This window comes from Oculina patagonica, chromosome 5 (assembly GCF_052425735.1).
Source record: "Oculina patagonica isolate OP01 chromosome 5, crgOcupat, whole genome shotgun sequence".
Lineage (NCBI taxonomy): Eukaryota > Metazoa > Cnidaria > Anthozoa > Scleractinia > Oculinidae > Oculina > Oculina patagonica.
The window spans coordinates 31,750,309-31,769,864 of NC_135762.1; the positions used below are offsets into that span (position 1 = coordinate 31,750,309).

Here is a 19,556-nt window from a genome sequence, read left to right on the forward strand (position 1 = left end):
CTTTTATATTTAATAGATATGATCCTAAACAAACTCAACATATATAACATAATCTCTTACCACACATTTTAATCGACAAACTAACCGTAGCTTTAAGCGGGAGGTTAGTGGCATTTAAACCCAGTTATACGCACGGCGTAGCTAGCTGCTAGTCTTCTGAAACTCTGTAGTGTATCATCGTATAGATGTGCGAGGGTCACAGGGAATTTGCATCCAGTTGTTGAGTTATTCGCGGCCGTTGCATGACTTTATATTGGCAATGTATCGATATTGCAAAGAGAAATAAAACTATATAGAGGATATTACACAGTGGCGAGAAGATGTGAATTTTATGTTCGAGTGGCAAAAACAATAGTTCATGAGTGAGCGCAGCAAAAGAGATATTGTTTTTGCCACGAGAACATTAAGTTCATATCTTTGAGCCAACGTGTAATGTTCTTTTTATAGCTTTTTATTATATAAAAAAACTACAGAAGTGTCGAAAGCACAAACCCTTAAAATGTAAACTCTTGCACTTCAGTGGCTGGAATTTCTTAAATATCTCTCTTTTGGTCTACTTTCCAAGAAACTGCTTGAATTTTTTTGAGTCATGTGAGGTTTCCTTCTTCATTTTCTTTATTTTTCTGCTCCTTGATGAAAGTCGATTTTAAGTCGGCTTTAGCGAACTTATCTTCTCTATTACTCACCATATTTCAACTGGCGTTTGGCAAAGTTTGGCAGCCGTGCAATAACGTGAAATGACGTCATCGATATCCTTACTAGTGATATATAGAAAAAACGCTACTGCGGTCCCGGATGTAATTTCGTATGAGTTTTATTAGTGGTCTATTTTCCAGAAAAACACTTGCGTCTAGAAAAATGTCTTACTACACTTTTACTCTGGAATTTGTCATTACTATTAAACCCTAAGTGAGCTGTTAATGCTTTTATGTTATTTCGTTGATCATAAAGATAGTTTGCTTGCTTCAACCCCCTAATGCAAAACTGATTTCCATATATAGTGTGATCGCATGGTTACAACTTCACGAAAAAGGGTAAAAAAAGAGAATATTAGAAAGGTTATAAAATTGTTTTTTTTTTTTTTTTTTTTTTTTTTTTTTTTATAATTTTAATTGTTTTTCGTTCTTTTGGGTTTTTTTTTTCTCCCCCCCCAAAAAAATTCCTTCCGCCCACAAACGAGGGAAGATTTTAAAAAAAAAAAAAAAAAAAAAAAATAAAAGTTAAAAAAAAAAAAGGGGAAAAAAAAAAAAAGAAAAAAAAAAAAAAAAAAAAAAAAAAAAAAAAACGGGCAAAGGAAAAGCTTAGATAGATTTCTTACAACATAGATATGATTCAATTCTTCTTTAGTAAGGAAGTAACTCACTCTGTCAGTCAGTCAGTTAGTCAGTCAGTCAGTCAGTCAGTCAGTCAGTCAGGCAGGCAGGCAGGCAGGCAGTCAGGCAGTCAGGCAGTCAGGCAGTCAGGCAGTCAGGCAGTCAGGCAGTCAGGCAGTCAGGCAGTCAGGCAGTCAGTCAGTCAGTCAGTCAGTCAGGCAGGCAGTCAGGCAGTCAGGCAGTCAGGCAGTCAGGCAGTCAGGCAGTCAGGCAGTCAGGCAGTCAGGCATTCAGGCAGTCAGGCAGTCAGGCATTCAGTCAGTCAGTCAGTCAGTCAAAAAAGCAAAAGGTTGTGAACGATGAAAAGCCTCATTAATTTCATAAGGAAAATATGTTAAAACCAACTATGCACACGATTACTTACGCATTTTGGTGAGATTCCAGTAGGAAGACCTGTTGGTCGAAAGCTTGGTCGGGGGCTCGGTCGACCACTCGGCAAGTCGTTTAATCTGACGTAACTGCGAACCTTCCTCGCCATTTCACGATCTTCAATCTCAAGATAATGCAAGATGGCTTGGGGATGATATTCCATCTCCGCTCGGGCATACACGGCCAGTGTCGCGAGAAACAGCAAAGCTATCATTGCCTTCATGTTGACCCGTCTAATCTGTGCTCTGGAAAACACGATGTGAAAAGGGATACGCGCGTCTGTTTATATAGAACATGGGTTGCGCTGAGGTGCGTGTTGCGCACCTCTACCGGACAAAAGCGCTCTAGACGTGTTTGAACAGCTTTCAAAGCACTTTACCCCAATTTGTGCCTGTTCTTGCTGTCGGCAGAACAATAATAACTTTTGAATTTGTACTTTAAGCTACAAGATCTTCCGAAATTACTGATATTTTTTTAGATCAACCGTGTTTATTTAACAATATTTCCGTGAGCGTGCGTTGGATATGAGATTGTAGATATGAAATAGCCAACAAGGCGCGTAGCGCCGAGTTGGCTATAACTATCTCATATTCAACAAACGCGAGTGGAATAATTATTTTATTAAAAAACAACAACAAAGAATTGCAATATTTGAGCTCCCCGGCTGTTCTTATTAACGCGAATCGGCTACCATATTTGTGGTCAATGGTATATGAGCTCACCAATCAAAACTCAGGAATTGCAATATACCATTGCTAGTTTTTATGTAATAATACGATAATTATGTTACCTTGCTTAAATCCTCCCTTCCCCACCCCCCCCATCCCCTCCCCAATGCGTGAAAGACATGGCGGGGTACGTTTCTCTCATACTTAAGAAAACGCAAATTAAAGCAGAAGTTTATAACAATCAGGCTCTTTAATGTTACATTTGTTTGCTCATGACAACTTGATATCGATATAAAACTACTGTTTAAATGCAGGCTTTATTCCGTTTCAATTTCGGCTTCAGGGATAAGTGAGTTATTCGGCGTCTTTTGCATCTCCAAGTCGCTTCGAACATTCTCCAAATCTCACGAAACAGCACAGCTTCTCCTCACATGTCTCGCTAGCCAACAAGCAACAGGGGATGATCGGGAGGCATTTTTTCTAAAACGAGGCACAAGAAATAAAAATGAATGAATTAGAAGATTCACGTGGCTTTACATCTTGTTTATTAATACTTTCATTGCAGAAGAAAAATTGGTAAAAAGAATAGACGGCAATGTTGGTGTCCCGCTTTTGTACAGCAATAAGGGGATGGGTGAAAAAATCAGTCGGTCGGTCGGTCGACAACTCGGTCTGTAATTCAGTCAGTGGGTCGGTCAGTAAGATAATAAAACGAAAACAGTTATATGCCCATGAGTTTACAGGGAATGAAGCAAACTATTTGTGAAGGTTACACCAGATGCTTAGAATAATACACAGTGTACAACAGCACTCACCACGTTATCGGGTAGATGATGTAGACGGACACCAGCACACTTAAGGCACTCGCCAGTTCCCTTGATGCACTTCAAATGTCCACAAGCATCTTCTCCTGCATTCTTGTGGCAGAAAAGCGCCCCACCTATGCAAAATTTCTGTTGAGAAATTCATAAAGTAAATATTTACAATTTCGTTTTTTCACATTTTTTTTTCAAAGTACAGATTCGACCCCAGCTTCTGGTTTCAGTTAAGCTTGTACATTTGAAGCCCCTGCAATGCTATCATATGATAAAAAGTTACTATTCCGCAAAGCAAAAAATAGTGGAACAGAATGTCGGAAGGGCGGTAGCAATTCTTGCAAATCAAAAGGATTCCAGCTAACAAATTGATGTTTCCGTTAATTATCGGGTTACCAGTCTAATTTTTGTAATGTTCTACCGTTTCCTTCGAGGTTCGTTTCCTAGCAGGAGAAACGCTCAAAAGTAGTTTTTTCAAAGCTAAATTTCAGAAAAATATGTGAGTACCGGTTTTGATTTTCGGTATCATTTTCTCTTGCTCATATATCCGAGTACTTACGACTTGTGTTGGAACTCCAGGAGGAAAACCGCTTGGGCGAAAACTTGGTCGGAAGCTTGGTCGACCACTTGGAGGGTCGCTTAATTTGACAATACTGCGAACCTTCCTCGCCATTTCTTGATCTTCCATCTCGAGGTAATGCAAGATGGCTTGGGGATGATATTCCATCTCCTCTTCGGCATACACGGCCACTGCCGCGAGAAACAGCAAAGCTACGATTGCCTTCATGTTGACGCGTCTAAACTGTGCTCTGGAAAACTCCATGTGAAAAGGGGTGCGCGCGTCCGTTTATATAGAAAGTAAGACGCGCTAAGTACCTTGTTGCGCACGCGTTATTTGTTCACTGAGACAAAAACGCTTAATTACGTTATATTTAAACAGCTTTCAACTTCTTCGGCCGCTTTATGTTTATTTACGCAGTGCCGAGGTTAACTAACCCCTTTTGAAATCAAGAATACAAAGTCAACATATTATCACCCTAGTCGTAAACTTTTGTTCTGTCGTTTGTTTTTCTCAGCCTTGTGCGACATTGTTTGTACCTTTTATTAAGTTCAATCTTTTTGACCAGCAGCCGTTAGGGATCGTATTCAATCAGGTTTGTCTTCTGAAGTTGGAAGTTATGCAGTTCATGGCTAAACCTCACCCAATACGAAATACGCCTTGCTGTTATGATGCCGAGTGGCAGCTGTCAGTTTTTAGTAAAATAAAAGGGGCGAAAAAATCAAGATGATAACGCATGCTTCAAAGGGTATCCCGGACTTTGTACATAACAGTTACAACATTTATATTCCGGGGCCTGTTTTTGCAAGTTAATCCTCTTTCCTTGCACGTTGTGTGCCTGATAGACCAGGAAGAAAAACTGATAGATTTTTGCCAAATTTTTCCAGCTGCTAAACTGATGTTTCCAGTTGATACCCTAGGCTAAACCAAAAAATAATTCTGCCGCAAGAGGAGAGGTGAATTGGAGTGCTAGCGGAGGCTTTGACGTCTTGCTTCCTACTTGGAAAACGGATAAAATTGGAAAATGGTTAAAATTATATCCACGTTGTTTGCAATGACTTTAAGATTTTTTATATAAAAGAGTCAAGCCACACATTTCTCTTCAATATGTTTCTCTTTCATTTAGTTTTTTTCCTCCAGGTTGTGTTGTGAGGTATATGTTACAACTTAATTTCTTGTAGCACGTTATCTTCTCTCTGCGCGAGAACGTTGCACTTAAACTTGGTTACCAGACGTTTGTCGTTATGCTTCTTATCAACAACAAATATTTACCCTCTATTAGCTACCTGAGATTGAACAAAGCCAGCAGGGCTGGTCAAATTTGTAATTGACTTCCTTTGTTTTCCTTAATTTCATGCATAAAAACAATCAGTACAAATATTTGAAAAAGGGCATTTTTTTTACCAGGTCCTCAAAATTTATAATTAGAAGTTCATATAGGGAGACTGACATTTAAGATATCAACAGATACCTTTTGAGGTATCTGTTCTAGTTTAATATTTGTTACGTTTCTCCCTCAGTAGACGAATTAACTTACCACAAAGCTGAAAAATAGCAGAAGATATATATTAAGAATTCAAATTATAGTTGTTCGAAATCCTATCGATTTTAGATAATTTTCTAAAATAACTAAAATGTAACACCAGCCAGGATTTCAGTTTGATCTTTACCCCCAAAACAGTTAACGGACAGTTAACTGTCACCTGAGTTGTCGGTTTTATATTTTACAGCAAAGAAAAAACCACACCAAGTATATGAACTGGTCATTTTTTTTTTACCTTCCTGCAACCGAAAAACAAAGCCTACCAGTTTTGCATTGTTTAAACTGGAAAAAGACAAAGGCTTCGTTAAGTTCACAGCTGTTAATCGTGGTTTTGTTTTTCTTTGTGCTTAAACACATTTTCAAAAGCCAAAGCAAATAAACTAAGACAAGATCGTTAGGGGTTAGAACAAAGAACTCTAACCAGATAACAACGATCATGTTTAAAATTCACTCTGACGGTTTTGTTCCCCAATTAATTATGCATGTGATCTAAACTTACTCCTTGGTTTATCCTCAGTGTTAAGTACTTTGCCCTAAGCTGAACAAATATTAAATCACTGAAACTTCACCAATAAATCATAAAGAAGAGAGCTTACAAATACTTTAAAGTAAAGCTTGGCTAGTAAGCTATCCTAGCTAGTAGACCAATTACGTTTTTGTCAGCTACAGAAAGAACTTGGCTATCACAAAAATGCTGAAACGTCAACTAAAGGACTACTTACAGTAATATTAAACTATTCTTTAAACCTGGTGCTATTCAGCACAGATCCCTATGTTTTGTGAAATATTACGGTAACCGTGGAAACACGAGGATTTTTTTGCTACTACATGTATTTCAACACAATGTTGCTTTAATATAAAAAGTAAAGTAAGCTCTTTTCGCCGCTAATTTGCCACAGTTACGCTGCCTACCCAAAACTTTAATTACAAGTAGTTCAAGAAAACAGTTGGAAAACTTTGTATTCAAAGTCAGTTGAACACGTGAGAAATTCTACCCTCCAGTTAAATAAGAAGGGAGAAAACTAGCTTTTCGCCTTCTTGACAAGGTTTTTAACTTGAGTAAAAGTGGTCTGACTTGTAGAAAGAAATAGTCGTGCGCGGAGGCCAGGTGTTAAAGTCTAGCTTGAGGGGCCATTCTCCATGCCAGCTTCATGACTTTTTTTTTATCCTTCTAAGTTTTTTCCCTTGAAAACTCTCGAATTATTCCTCCCGCAATTTAACAGCACATTTTTTTATATATTTGTTTTTTTAATTCCATGCCCTACATGTTGTCCATTTGTCTTATCCTCATCAAACGTTTGCTTGAAAATGTATGGAATACACTCATACTGTAAGACGGAGATAAGTTTTTTCTTCGTTTCTAATTATATAATTACGCATAACTTGTCTCGTTTTATTTGAAATAAGTATCGACTTGAATTTGAGAAGGCTCCTAGGAAGTACTCGCCCTTTCCCTTTACTGGACTAAAAAAATATCGGTGTTAGTTGAAAGATTATTTGATCACTTCCTTTTGTGCAAAGCCCGACACAGCTGACTTTGGAAGAAAACTCGTTTGCAATTTGTAAAGTAAAGTAAAATCCTATTTTCATTACATTAAGAGTCATATATTAAAAAATTCTATCGCACTCTAAAGAATTTTAATGTAGTTGCAAACTTTAAAGGACGTCCTTTCAAAGGAATATATTTCTCTTTTGTATTTCTTCAAAATCTGTGTAAATTCCATTGTCCTGTTTTGTCGTTTGTACTTGACCGTTTATTTAACCTCTGCTCACCTTAGATAAGCAAAGCTGTCTAAATAAATCGCTAATTTGGTACAACCTTTAGTTTTCTGCAAAGCCGTTAAATTGCGTAAGGAGATCTTGATACTATAAAAGGCACAATCGTTGTTTCAAAATTACAGTGTCAACTGCACACATCTTGAAGCCAAAATGAAGACTTTCGTCGCACTTCTTCTCCTCAGCGCCTTTGCAGCTTATGTGTCCGCCAGTGAAATGGCGTTTCACAGGGCCGTGAAGAATTTCTTAGACGAGCGACATGATGAAAGAATGGCTCAGGTTCTGAGAGACAACGGCTTGCCAGAAGATACTTTGGTTGCCAGCGATCAACCAGAGCCACCAGCCTTTATAGTAAGCAAAAAAACAGTTGATCGTTGACTTCCTTACCATATCCACTAATGCCGGAATTTATACTTAATTCAAGGATGTAACCTTTTCCCTAGCTTTCGAAAATAAGACGCATTTGCCCGAGTTTTGCCGAGTGAGTAATTTTTTAAGAAGCCAGTGCTGCGGCAGACTCTAGCCGATGAGACGGCGACAGCTTTTTTTCCTCGGCCAATCGGGGCGAAACCACGTCACGTTTCCCGCGCCTCGTTCCAGATACTTGTTTTTCCTGTCACTACCGCACCGATCCATGATAATTTTGTCTAAGTTGAGTATTTTAGATATACAGCGGAACTGCATGAGAACTCGCTATCCTTTAAGTTTTTAAAGTTTTATTTTTAATCTTTTTCCTAAAGGCGAGCAATGTTTCATACCCAGCTTTGCATTTACCTTGTTGAAGACAGAGATCCTTTATGCAGTTTCCTTTATTGAATGCATTAAGTGTTTTTGTATATCTATAGACTAAGTTTCCGAAGAAAAATTGTCTTGCTTTATTCATCGAAATATGAATTACATTGCTCCAAAACTGCGTCTTAGGGTCGTTTTCACATTTTATGTAATTCCCTTTAAATATTCAATACCAGATTAAACAGTCTTATCAATGGTTGAGATAAAATATCTTAACCATTTTTTTACAAGAAACAGGGTTCTGCACGAACACGCAACCAGGAGAAGTAACGACCTACACCCACCAAAGCCCAAATGCAACATGGGCAAGAAAACTACACAGGAACGATATATTACGTTTCATTACCCGCCTATGTTAAAAGTGTCCCGTCCTTAAATAAAGTTTCCTTACCTTACCTATCTTGAATTTCTAAGGGATTATCATATCATTTTTGTCTCTTGTTGTACAGAAACCTTGCATTGATGCAGGAAAAAAATGCTGGGAGGAGGCGGGCCATGATGCGTGTAAACAGCTGGCTTGCATTGACAACTTCTTCAAGTGCTGCAAAGAAAACGCGCCTACTGGTCTTCCTGAACTTACTCCCTTACAGGTAAGCACGTAACGAAACGTAACATAACTCAAATACAGTACAAAGTTCCACAAAAGTTGACATATTAACCTAGAAAATAGCCAAGCTCACCACGAGTCTCTCGTAGCTCAGTTGGTTAGAGCGCTCAAGCGGTATCAGGGAGGCCATGGGTTCGATTCCCGTCGGGGACGAATTTTTCTTTGTCCCATACTCGTGTCATTGTTGAAAAATTAATCTTCAAAATTTGACACATTCGTGAGCCGGTCCGACCCACATATAACTGGCCCGATAAAACAAATTTGAAATTAATTCCACTTACTGATTTTCCTACATTTTATCTATCATTAGCTCTTATAATTTGGTCGTGCGTCAACAGTACATCGCCTTAGCTTAATTGTTGCTTGTTTGTTTGCTTTTTTCTCGACACCTGCATGACTACCTGGCAATGTTTTCAAATTGTAACCCTTACTGGGAATTAGTTGTTAAGACGCTACCTTTTTACACAGGTTTGCACCCTTGACCCCCCCCCTTTTCCTCCCCCCTCCCCTTCTTCTTCCATGGCCAAAACCCGTCTGTAAGAGCTAAGTCGCAGTATTTTAAGTAATTCTACTCTTTTTTTATTGATAATCATGAGATCTAAATTATAAATTGAAAGAATAACGTTCTCTTATTGGCAAAATCACAGTAGGATAATCAACAAGGATGGCTTCCAAGCATTATAAATTACATTTTCATGCAAACGGAGATGAACTTAAAAAAACCTGATCGACATTTTCAAGTCAAACCCAATGCAATTCGTTTTAATGTTCTCCATTTTTGTCCATCCACGCCCACTCTTAGCTTTTGTCAACGTTTTCCAAGTTCTTTTTTATAGCTTTTTGCAGTTCAAGTTGTGATATGCCAGTTAAGTCAAGACCATCTGGTCATGGTAAAATTGCCCAAAAGTGCGTGGTCTACTGGCCCTTAAGTAAAACATCGTATCTATATTTGTTCCATTTTGCAGAAGGGTTGTGTTGCACTCCTTCATCTGTGTAGGAAGCAAAGCTCTAGCTGTGCTGGTGAATTGTGCTGCTTCGTTCGCATCGACAAGTGCTTCAAAATGGCTAGCAACGAATAGGCCCTTGTGAATATGTTACATTGTTACCATGGCAACGAATAGTGAGATATCAATCAAGTTGACGTCCAATACGTCCAATCAGGCTCAATTTTTTTTTCTTGTCATATATTGTTGTATTTACGCAGGCAACTAGCAAAGTAGTCAATAAAAAGAAAATGCATTAATTGTTTGAGTGTTTTAATTTATATGTACTTCCAATCCAGGCAAGGGAACCCTACCGACTGTACGCTTTTCAATAGAACCCCGATTTCTCGAACCCTTTGTTTCTCGGAACTTCAATTTCTCGAAATATTTTTGTTTCCCTTGGATAGTACTAGAGGATATTACATGGTTGGGGGATATTATTTTTTTTGGTGTTTTGGGGGGGGGGTTTTTTAGGAAAAAAAATTTTATTTTTTTTTTTTTTTTTTTGCTTTTTTTTTTTTTTTTGTTTTTTTTATTTTATTTTCTCTGTAATTTTACCCCCGATTTCTCGTTTCTCCTTGAGGTTCGAGAAAACGGGATTCTACTGTATATCGGTATATTGAACTACAAGTATTTGCAATTTTTTGTTTGGTTGTTTTTTTTTTTTTTTTTTTTGCGAATGATGCTATAAATTTTGCAGTGGAACTGCATTACAAAGAATAATATATCGACCCCATTACATCTATATACATTCTTGATCTGCAAATGCAAATCATGATCAGTACTCTTGTGTGCAGTAACTTCGACGGTGAAGTGTGAAATCGAAAACTGAGACCTGAAAGACAAAACAATAAAGCGAAAGCCTTTTTAGGTAAAATGACCACGTTCTTAAGAGAATTTTAGATTGACCGTAACCACGCTCCAAGCAGCCAAATCAGTATTTCAAGTTTTCGCAATAAATGTACTTGAATTGATGGGAACATATTCAATTTAGGTAGATATGAAGAAAAAAACCCTTAAATGCATCAGTTTCATGAATAACAAAGTGAATTTATGTAAGACATTTATATTAACTGCGGATAAATGATGAAATGAATGAAATGATCTTCCCAGCAGTGTGTTAGCAGCAATTGCATTTTTTAGACTGAAAGGAAAAATTCAAGTCTACAACGGGATCCCGTTGTAGCCTTGTTTTTTTTTTTTTTTTTTTTTTTTCAGGCTAAAAAATGCAATTGCTGCTAACTGCTTACACACTGCGAAGATCATTGCATTCCTTTAAGTTTCATGAATAATAAGTTGAAATGTTTAAGAGTTAAAAGAATCGAATTAGGCGAATTAAAAAAGAAAAAAGAAACATCGACAAATATCACATTTTGGTGGTATTTCCAAATATCTTTTAACATCAAAATTTCAGGACCGGCACCATTTAAGCGTTCGTCTACCGGTCATTTTCGGGTTTTGTACAATACTCACAGATATTTAAAAGCGCGTATTAATGCTCGCATGAGCAGTCAAAAACGCAAATGGCTCAGTTTGTGTCCCTTGATGATATTTTTTGTTGTCGTACGAGAGATGATTGTTATCCTGCATCTCCATTGCTTTATTATCACTTTTCACATCTGCCTCTAGAGGGGCATGAACAGTTCCACATTTTTTCACAACAGCGATAGTGCTAGGCAATTCAATTTCCTCTGTTTGTCCGACTGCCTGAACCAGACCACTAACTGCTCCCTGAAAATCGCTGAGAGGTAGAATCAAAGCCAGACAGCAAGTGAAGGACCACTGTGGATTTTTGCTCCATTCCTTAAGGTAGCGAAATAAGTGCACTGCATACTGAACTGAAAAAAAAAAAGATTAAAAATATAAATGTTGTAAAACGTACAGTGATTTGTAAGAATGAAGCGATGGATGAAAGGGCTTATGGAGATATCACCTGTTGCACACACATATACACATTATTCTCTTCGCGCCTAGGAGGCACATAATGGTAGACACTAAACAGTTGCGAAAGAATTATTGGTGTTGTATGGTTTTAAAACTGATTGAAGGTTCTCAATAGCATATCATTGTCTCCATATCAACCGAATGTTTAATCCAGGTCCTGGACCGAACATCCATTTTCCTTCCCAAGTTGCTAGGAGAGGGAATCAAAGAGGGACTCGTCGGCACATTCTCAGTCTTCTCAGAACACCCCACCTTTCCCCATTTCTAATTTCTTTTCAATTTTTTTTTTCGAATTTCCACTGGTGATGTTTCCTCCAGTTTTCTCTTCACTAGTGACTGATCCGCTATTGGAAGTGATAGGAGGAAGTTATGCCTCTGTTCGGCTTGTAAGCTACACAAGTAGACAAAAATCTCCCAAAGACCATCAGATTCTCCCTTTATGCCACCACTAATGAATATAAATTAATGAACAGTTATGGTGTCCATCAGATCCGACTCGGCGCAAAGTAAAACTAGTGAATCAGTAATTTAAGTCGATGCTACTACCACCTATATCATTTCCTTTGAAATAGTTGCTGGGTCATTTATCCAAGCTTCAGGAGTCGAGTATTTTAATTTCATGCAATCCAACTCAAAACATTTTTCAGAATGTATTTATAAAGTGTGCATAAATTTATGAATTAATAAAAAGGTAATTATCTTACCTAGAGGTAGGGCAATAACCAAAGTATTTGCTCCAATTACCAAGACATCAAATAAGACTGCATCCGCGTATGGCTCAAGAGAGGATGAAATCTTCTCAGTGGGAATTTTGCTGACAGCTCCAATACCCAGGTTAAAAACAGTCACGGCAAGGGACGCTGCCATCAAACTGTTCTCGGTCGCGTCCTGTATAGGTCTGTTCCAAGAGAAATACATACCGTACATCCCAGCCATAACCCAGGCCAAGCCAATGTAGGACCTAGTTTCTTGTCCCACAAGAATCAGACCGGATGTAAGGATCACTTTGCGAGACAATTCAACCAATTCCCAATACCACGACCGAGGTTTGTAGTTTTCAAAGAGAAAACACAATCCTGAGATTATTTCCGTACTAGAGCCAGGACCTTGAGCTTTTTCAACGTTTCTTGTTGTTAATATTACCCTTCGGTGTTTCCAAAGTGCGACGAATGAAGCGATGGGCAGAGCGAAGACATAGACAGTAGAAATGAACGCCACAATCAGCAAATAATTGTACTCTGAAACATGGCATTTGATGCTGTAATCTGTTTTCAGGTAAACTTCACACACCTCTTCTTGATCATCTCGGCAAAGTTTTCGGCAGGCGAGTGGTAAGACAGTGGCTGTCTTGGTACATGTGCTCAAGTAGAGCACGAAAAGAAAGAAAAACAAGTTTTTGTAAATAAGTTCTTTGGTCTCTGAGACTTTTCTTGACCTTTCTTCACTCGTCAGGCCTTGACTTCTAAAAATAAGCAGTTTACGTACTACGTAAGTGACACCACACAAGCCAATGACTGCACCATTTATTGCCATCATCGCAAACAAGTTCCCAAAAGCGTCTATGTGTGATCCGGGAAAAAGGCATTGAATGGGTGCTATTTGAAGTATGTCCATCTGGAGTAATCCCGAATACTTGCCGATGAGTTCAAGGGATTCTGGCCATTTGATGTACGAGAACGCTTCCAGTAACCCATAAGTGACCTGATAAAAGCCAATTATTATCTTTAGTTTGGATAGGAACATATCTATCAAAGGGCGCGCTCGGGTCGTCTTTGTCTTTCTTTTGCTATTCCACGCCACGACGGCGCAGATTATCAATATAATGGCCACGATTATTGACAACTGTCCCACAATCCACTTCTTAGAGGGACATTGTTCGCACGTTTGCAATTGATGGTAGTATCCAGGGCTGCAAACTGCACACAGTGGACCTTCGAATCCATTCTCACACGGCGAATCTAAACCTCCCTTACAAGACCCTTCTATTGGGCACTTATAAGGATTTGGCATAGGATGAGGATATTCTACACTGAACGCATCAAGTGCTGGTGAAGAGGCCAACAAATTTTTGAGAAAATCTATGTAATGATCCTTGTAGCTCTCGTTTCGCCATTTCCACCAATAACCAGGTTTTAAAATTGCATAATCGTCTTTGCAATCCAGACCATCTTCACATTTGTGGCATTTCTGGAACATGTGGGTTCGATGAAATCCTTGCAAGCATTGACAAGCACGTAATCCGGCAAAGAAATCAGTCTCTGTTCCTTTAAAAACATTTATAAGGTCAGATAACATCGACTGATACGTCATCAATTGGCTAAAGATAGAAGATAATGCCTTACTTAGCCTATACCCTTTCACTTGCCCTTGACGAATTTTTCACAGAATCGCATAGCATAGTCAATTTTAGCATTCTAGATATCAATATGGCGAAATTCCCGCGAAATTTCGGTGAAATTGGGACCTTTGGAGGAAAGTGAGACATTTGCGTGACATATTGCAGCCTTCAAGGAAGAGCGTCCGCAAATTCGGCATTAAATGTTTGAAAAGCCCAACCTTAACCTCTCGAGAGAGATTGGATAGTCTGTAGTCAGGTAACGAGCTAATAATTTTTTATACAGTTTTCAATAACAACAGGCATACGAAGGCGACGTTAAAATTGAAATTCAATTTCTTCATAGTACAATATTCTGTTACGTCGTTCGATTTTATCATTGGTTTTTACATGCTTATGTATCACTGATACTTTGTTACTTACTTCAATTACTTAATCAATACGGCTTTTCAGCGTTCGAGCAATTTGAAAAATTTGCAAGGCCCAACCAAGCAGTTGTGAAGACAACGTACAGCTTAACATGTTTCATTAAAGGCTGTTTAACTTACTTTTAACAGTAATTTTTCCACTGACGTAGTTTCAAAGAGAGTGCCATAATTGTCTAGTGGGCGTAAACACTATTTACCTTCTGGACAAGACTTGCAATCTTGTGGTCGTGTTCCTGGTGCTTTATCAAATGAGACAAGAGAACCATTTGGACATTTCTTACAGCTTATAGCCACGTGGCCGACGCTGTCAGAATAAAACCCTCCTGAAACAAACGGAATCGCAGAATTTGATACGAATAAGTCAAATTATATCCAGTTTTTTTTAATTATAAGTCGTAATATTTATGAAATAATTCTTGAACTATAAACGCCATCAGCCACAATTAATAAATAGTGTTTTTTTAAGCCATCAGCCACAATAGTTTGTTAAAATAAGAAGGGGAAAGGTTTTAATCAGTCCATTTTCGTAATAACGAAAAAACGTTTACATATCCATTTGGTTCATATCTCACTATTCCCGTCATCGAAAAAGTATTGTTAAGTTATTGTCATGTATTCGTACATATATAATTACAGACGGACCATGGACATATAGGCCTACCATTGCAAGAGATATAATATTGGTAAATGCCCCCGAAAACGGAAAACAAAATCTATTATAGCCTCCCCGGTAAGATGTTTCTTTGATTCTGTTTTTTGGTTGTTGTTGATGATATCTTTTGTTGTTGTTGTTTTTGTTTTTGGCACACTATACCCTAATCTACACAATGACTCAGAGAAATTTAAAGCCTACCTGGAGGGCATGGTAAGCACCCTTGTTCTCCTTTGGAAGATGAGTTGTAAAATGTTCCCAGTGGACATGGTAGAAAGATCTCATCATCATACGCGTTACCATCGTCTATCCGCCTGAATCCAGAAGCTAAGAGAGCCGAAATAAAGGTTCTTCCCACAGCTGTATTAGGACTCTCAACTCTCACAATTTCTGAATCATAATCAAGAGGATTTCTGGGAGAGAACATAGTTTTAAGTTTACCCACGGAAATAGGTAATGACGTACGTTTCTTTTTTTATATACCCACGTCCTGTTTCGTGTAATAAACGTTTCAGCGAGACTAGTCGAGTCTTGCCTCCATTTTTCTAATTTTGCTTCCCTATCTATATTTGCCAAAATTGGCTAACCCACCCATAAATTAAGCACATGATGACCAAAATGTATTTATCAATGACCACAAAGCGTTTATTTTTTTCCTTTTCCTGACGACGTCCCTGATTTACCACTGGGTACAGTATTCACCAGCCTATAACTAGCCAAATCTGATAGCAATTTATGATATAAATAACGTTTGGTTTACATAATTAATATACTAACAGATATATTGCGCAGCGTCTTGTTCCTTGATCATAATATATCAATGTTCCAATTCTTCTATCTTTCATCAACCTGAAATTAAATATAGCTTGTATCAGGCGACCGTACGCAGGCTAAATAAAAAAAAATCCAGGACGAGTTACTGTTTAATAGGTACATATAGCCAATTTTCAGTCAGCCCGGTCTATAAACGATAAATGTAATGCCACAGACAACGTCTTTCAGTACATTTTATTACCATGTAGCTATAAAAACGGTACCGGTATGAATGAAAATCACGGTGTTTAACACGTGTAAGATGTGCGTTGTCCTTAAAAATGTACCTATATATGGCAATATACAATTAAGGTAGCCTCCCCTAAAAGCCTGGTGGTTTCTTGGAGGTTTCTTCGCCCTACCATAATGAGTACTACTGTAATATTGCAATGTTAAAATGGTTAATAAAATGATGATATGATGATGATGATGATGATGATGTTGATGGTGATGATGATGGTTATGAATTAGCATCGATATATTAAGTATTTATGATAAGTGGTGTGGTAGGGCCCCAAGCTATCTGGCGTTGCATTTTTGATTGGCGTTTATGTTCATGAATGAACACATTACATTTTTGAATCTAGACCGTCGAGTCCGGTGAAGACGTCAAGACTAAATATCTTCAGATTCGTCCGCAACAGATATCTGTCAAACAACAAAAAAAAAGGTAGAAAAACAATCAATATTCTCTGTATATTATTTCCCATCGCCATACATTGCTTACTTGGCGCCGTATCTTAAGATATGTGTTGGTTAAAACCTTAATTCTAAATTAAAAGGCAAATTGATTAGTAACGAATTTCTGGATACTATTTTTCTAATGAACTCTAATGAAAAAATGAAAGAACTCCCAAAAGTAGGCTTCTTCCTTCTAACGAACTTATTTATTTAGTCAGTATATTTTTTTGAGAACTTACAAGTTTAAATTTGAACTTCCAAGCCGAAATGCCTCCGGTTCAATGGCCTTTAATGGATTATCCGATATCATTCTAACAAGCATATGAAAAGAGATGTTGTGTCAGTTTATGTTTAAGAAAGTGAACAAATCAAACACTATTTTTCCATTTTTCTACAGAAATGACTTCATGATATGATCCAGGAGTTGGGCTGGCAAACATTGGAACAACGGAGAAAATCTTTCCGACTTACATTACTATATAAAATGAGTCACGACCTTGCATTGTAGATATAGATGTTGACTCCTATCTTAGTAGACATAACGAATCCAGAACTCGCGGCAGCCATAATTTCAAATATACGCAATATAGAGCGGCAAAAAACGCGTCTTTTTACTTGTATTTTCCGGGGACCATAAGAGAGTGGAACGCACTCCCTGCGGCGATTGTTGAGTTTCATTCTTGCGTGTTTCCAGTCTGGACTGCGCGATTACCTAGGTAGCGATTAGAAAGTACGTGCGGCGTGTTTGCTCATTTATTTTTATTTGTTTAGTTGTTTACCCATAGTTATCAATTTAGCTTTCCTATTTTAGAATTTTTCATTTATTATATATGTATATATTGTATTTTACCTATTTTTAATCACTGTAATTATGTAAAGACGTTGGTGTGATATCCTAATGGACTTTTACCGACTTTTTTACCGAAAAGGAAAAGTAGATGTAGATAAAATGATCAAAATACTGGTTGAACCACTCGCCTGACGGCTCGTGGTTTCGCTGTAAATTTTCTACATTTCATAACGTCATTTCTATGTTCGATAATGGCATATAAGAGTGAAGACCATGAAAAATTTGGTCGATTTGTTTTAAAAAATGCACATACACTTTATTGGCGAATTAGATGACAAAAAAAGTGTAAAATCGTGCATGCGTTTGACAGCTCGTAAGATCGCATTTCTTCTTCTTTTTCCTTTTTTTTGCAATTGAAGCCGTTGAATCTGTGGACATTTCGTGCTTACTGTTCTAGCCGACTTTGCCCAACTCGCTGGAATCGAGAAAATTTTCTCAAGTTTTCCTTAATTTTGCCTCATTACAAGTTTCGTCAATTTCATGTTCTGTATTCTATAAACGATACCTTTGACCAATGAGCGCGCGAAAGTTCTCTGACTTATTGTTTAACACATGTTTTGTTAATTGTTTACTCACAATGCTTTTAGACTGTGCATATTGAAAAATGCTCGATATGGGATAACGTCCAATTTGTTGGCGCTCAGAAATCTAAATGGTAACAAAAAAGATCATAGAAATCACAAATTTATTTACCTTTTTTAATTTCTAGCTAACACAAGGGAACTACAGAAAAGAGAGGCAGAGCTGGGCCAAAAGGAAATCCAATACATTCATACTTACCATGTGGAAATGCAGCTGAGGTCAGCAAAAGAAATATCAGTACGGTCAAATAGAAAAGTCAGTATTTTTTGTAATATATTGGGCAAGAATGTTGAAACTTATTAAATTGTAATACGTACAGATACTCCATATAAGTTAAATTGGCAAATGTTTTGTTTGATATATAGGTTATCATGTTGTTCTGCAGCAATCTGCAACAGTCAAAGGATATAACTGAAGTTAATTTCTGTTAAAATTTCCATGTGCTTTATAGTAGACATAATTATGATTGTGTAACTACAACACACGGCCTAGCTTTCAGACTGACACTGTGAAAGAAGAAAACAAGTCGGATTATAAACTACATTAAACTCAGCATCTAAAAATTGGAAAAGATAAGAACACGAAGAAGTGAACATATCTTGTTAAGGGAATACTTTACAACAAATCAATACTAATATAATACAGGTGTCGTGATTATAGTTTAGTATGACGGAGAATATGAAGGGAAATTGAGACGAAATGAACTTCGAATATTCCACACCTTTCCTTGCTTTGTTTTTTGTGAAAATATTTTTTTGTTTTGGGTCCAATAATATGCAATAGCAAAAAAACAAATTCTTGTTAAATGTGAGACTTACAGAGATGATAACTTTGTCATGCAACAGAATAGTTTCTTGGGAAGGTCTTTGATTCCATTGTAAGAAAGGTCTCTGTATATAACAATTTTAAAAATATCGATTTACTATTTTCAACCTTCCGTGGAGATCAATAACGAGATAGCGTCTGGAAACATTTGTCTATAAAACGTTCTAACACGATTAATTCAAGCATCTTACTGTCTGTTACCCTGGAATTTATTATATTAAAAAATGTATTATATAAATGGCACAGGATAAGACACTTTGAGACTGGGTTAAGGCTAAGGAATTTAAATTTAAAACACGGTGCTTTATACTTCAGAAACATTTGCCACTGCTACTAAGAAACTTATGGAATAGTTGGCGGTTGAGGCTGGTTCACACTTGTGAGATAGATACAAGCATAGGCGTAAGCATAACCACACACTTGCGATAAGCATAAGCACAAGACGAATTACTGGTGCGCAGTGCTTTTAAAATTCTGATGAACACCGCATAATGGGGGTCATGTCAATAGCTCAATCTTGTGTTTTTGCTGATTTCACAAGGGTAGCCTTTGTAAACTTACAGAATGCGTAAATTTGTTAGTTGTGAAAATATGTCTTCGGTAAGACTTTGAATAGAATTTGAAGTCAAGTTCCTGCAAAAGGAAGCCGAGCTAGTATTAATTAGTAGAACTCTGTTACTTTTTAAATGCAAATGCTGCAATTTGATTGTCTGAGCTACTCACATGCTACCAACCATCACAAAGCCAGAGTGCTGCGAGTTGAAAAATTGTTGGGCTCGAAAGAGTGTCTCGAACTGGCTATTTTTCCCCATGTTATTTTTTGCCACTTTACACGAAAACTTATAAAGGAGAACCGACAGCAGCGATAAGAATAACGAACATGCACAGTAAGAAGTTTTTGAAGATGGCATATGATAACAGCTATTGCCTTCTGCTGCCCTATGATTGGTCTACTAGAACA

The 19,556-nt window shown here is 37.5% G+C and overlaps 3 protein-coding genes across 3 annotated transcripts in view; 1 reads left to right on the top strand and 2 right to left on the bottom strand.

The window, feature by feature from the left end:
• Nucleotides 1-2,640: 2,640 nt before the first annotated feature.
• LOC144654490 (uncharacterized) lies at nt 2,641-4,063 on the bottom strand. Its single transcript, XM_078514644.1, has 3 exons — nt 3,785-4,063; nt 3,226-3,363; nt 2,641-2,890 (listed from the first exon to the last, which is right to left on the bottom strand). Exons 1-3 carry the CDS (start codon nt 4,046-4,048, stop codon nt 2,765-2,767), a joined length of 528 nt encoding a protein of 175 aa, XP_078370770.1. The 5' UTR covers nt 4,049-4,063; the 3' UTR covers nt 2,641-2,764.
• A 1,742-nt stretch (nt 4,064-5,805) lies between these two features.
• On the top strand, nt 5,806-9,598 carry LOC144654462 (uncharacterized). Its single transcript, XM_078514616.1, has 3 exons — nt 5,806-7,454; nt 8,345-8,485; nt 9,468-9,598. The coding sequence occupies exons 1-3, from the start codon at nt 7,257-7,259 to the stop codon at nt 9,579-9,581; spliced, it is 453 nt and encodes a 150-aa protein (XP_078370742.1). The 5' UTR covers nt 5,806-7,256; the 3' UTR covers nt 9,582-9,598.
• Nucleotides 9,599-10,159: 561 nt separating this feature from the next.
• The window catches only part of LOC144655140 (uncharacterized), a 44,069-nt gene continuing 34,672 nt past the window's right edge, over nt 10,160-19,556 (bottom strand). The window contains exons 28-39 of the mRNA XM_078515355.1: nt 19,157-19,228; nt 18,589-18,660; nt 18,088-18,159; nt 17,765-17,836; nt 16,578-16,649; nt 16,231-16,305; nt 15,622-15,693; nt 15,046-15,257; nt 14,390-14,515; nt 12,134-13,693; nt 10,959-11,323; nt 10,160-10,320 (exon numbers count right to left, since the gene is read on the bottom strand). Coding sequence (XP_078371481.1) covers nt 10,965-11,323; nt 12,134-13,693; nt 14,390-14,515; nt 15,046-15,257; nt 15,622-15,693; nt 16,231-16,305; nt 16,578-16,649; nt 17,765-17,836; nt 18,088-18,159; nt 18,589-18,660; nt 19,157-19,228 — 2,764 coding nt within the window. The 3' untranslated portion in view covers nt 10,160-10,320; nt 10,959-10,964. The remainder of the gene's footprint in view (nt 10,321-10,958; nt 11,324-12,133; nt 13,694-14,389; nt 14,516-15,045; nt 15,258-15,621; nt 15,694-16,230; nt 16,306-16,577; nt 16,650-17,764; nt 17,837-18,087; nt 18,160-18,588; nt 18,661-19,156; nt 19,229-19,556) is intronic.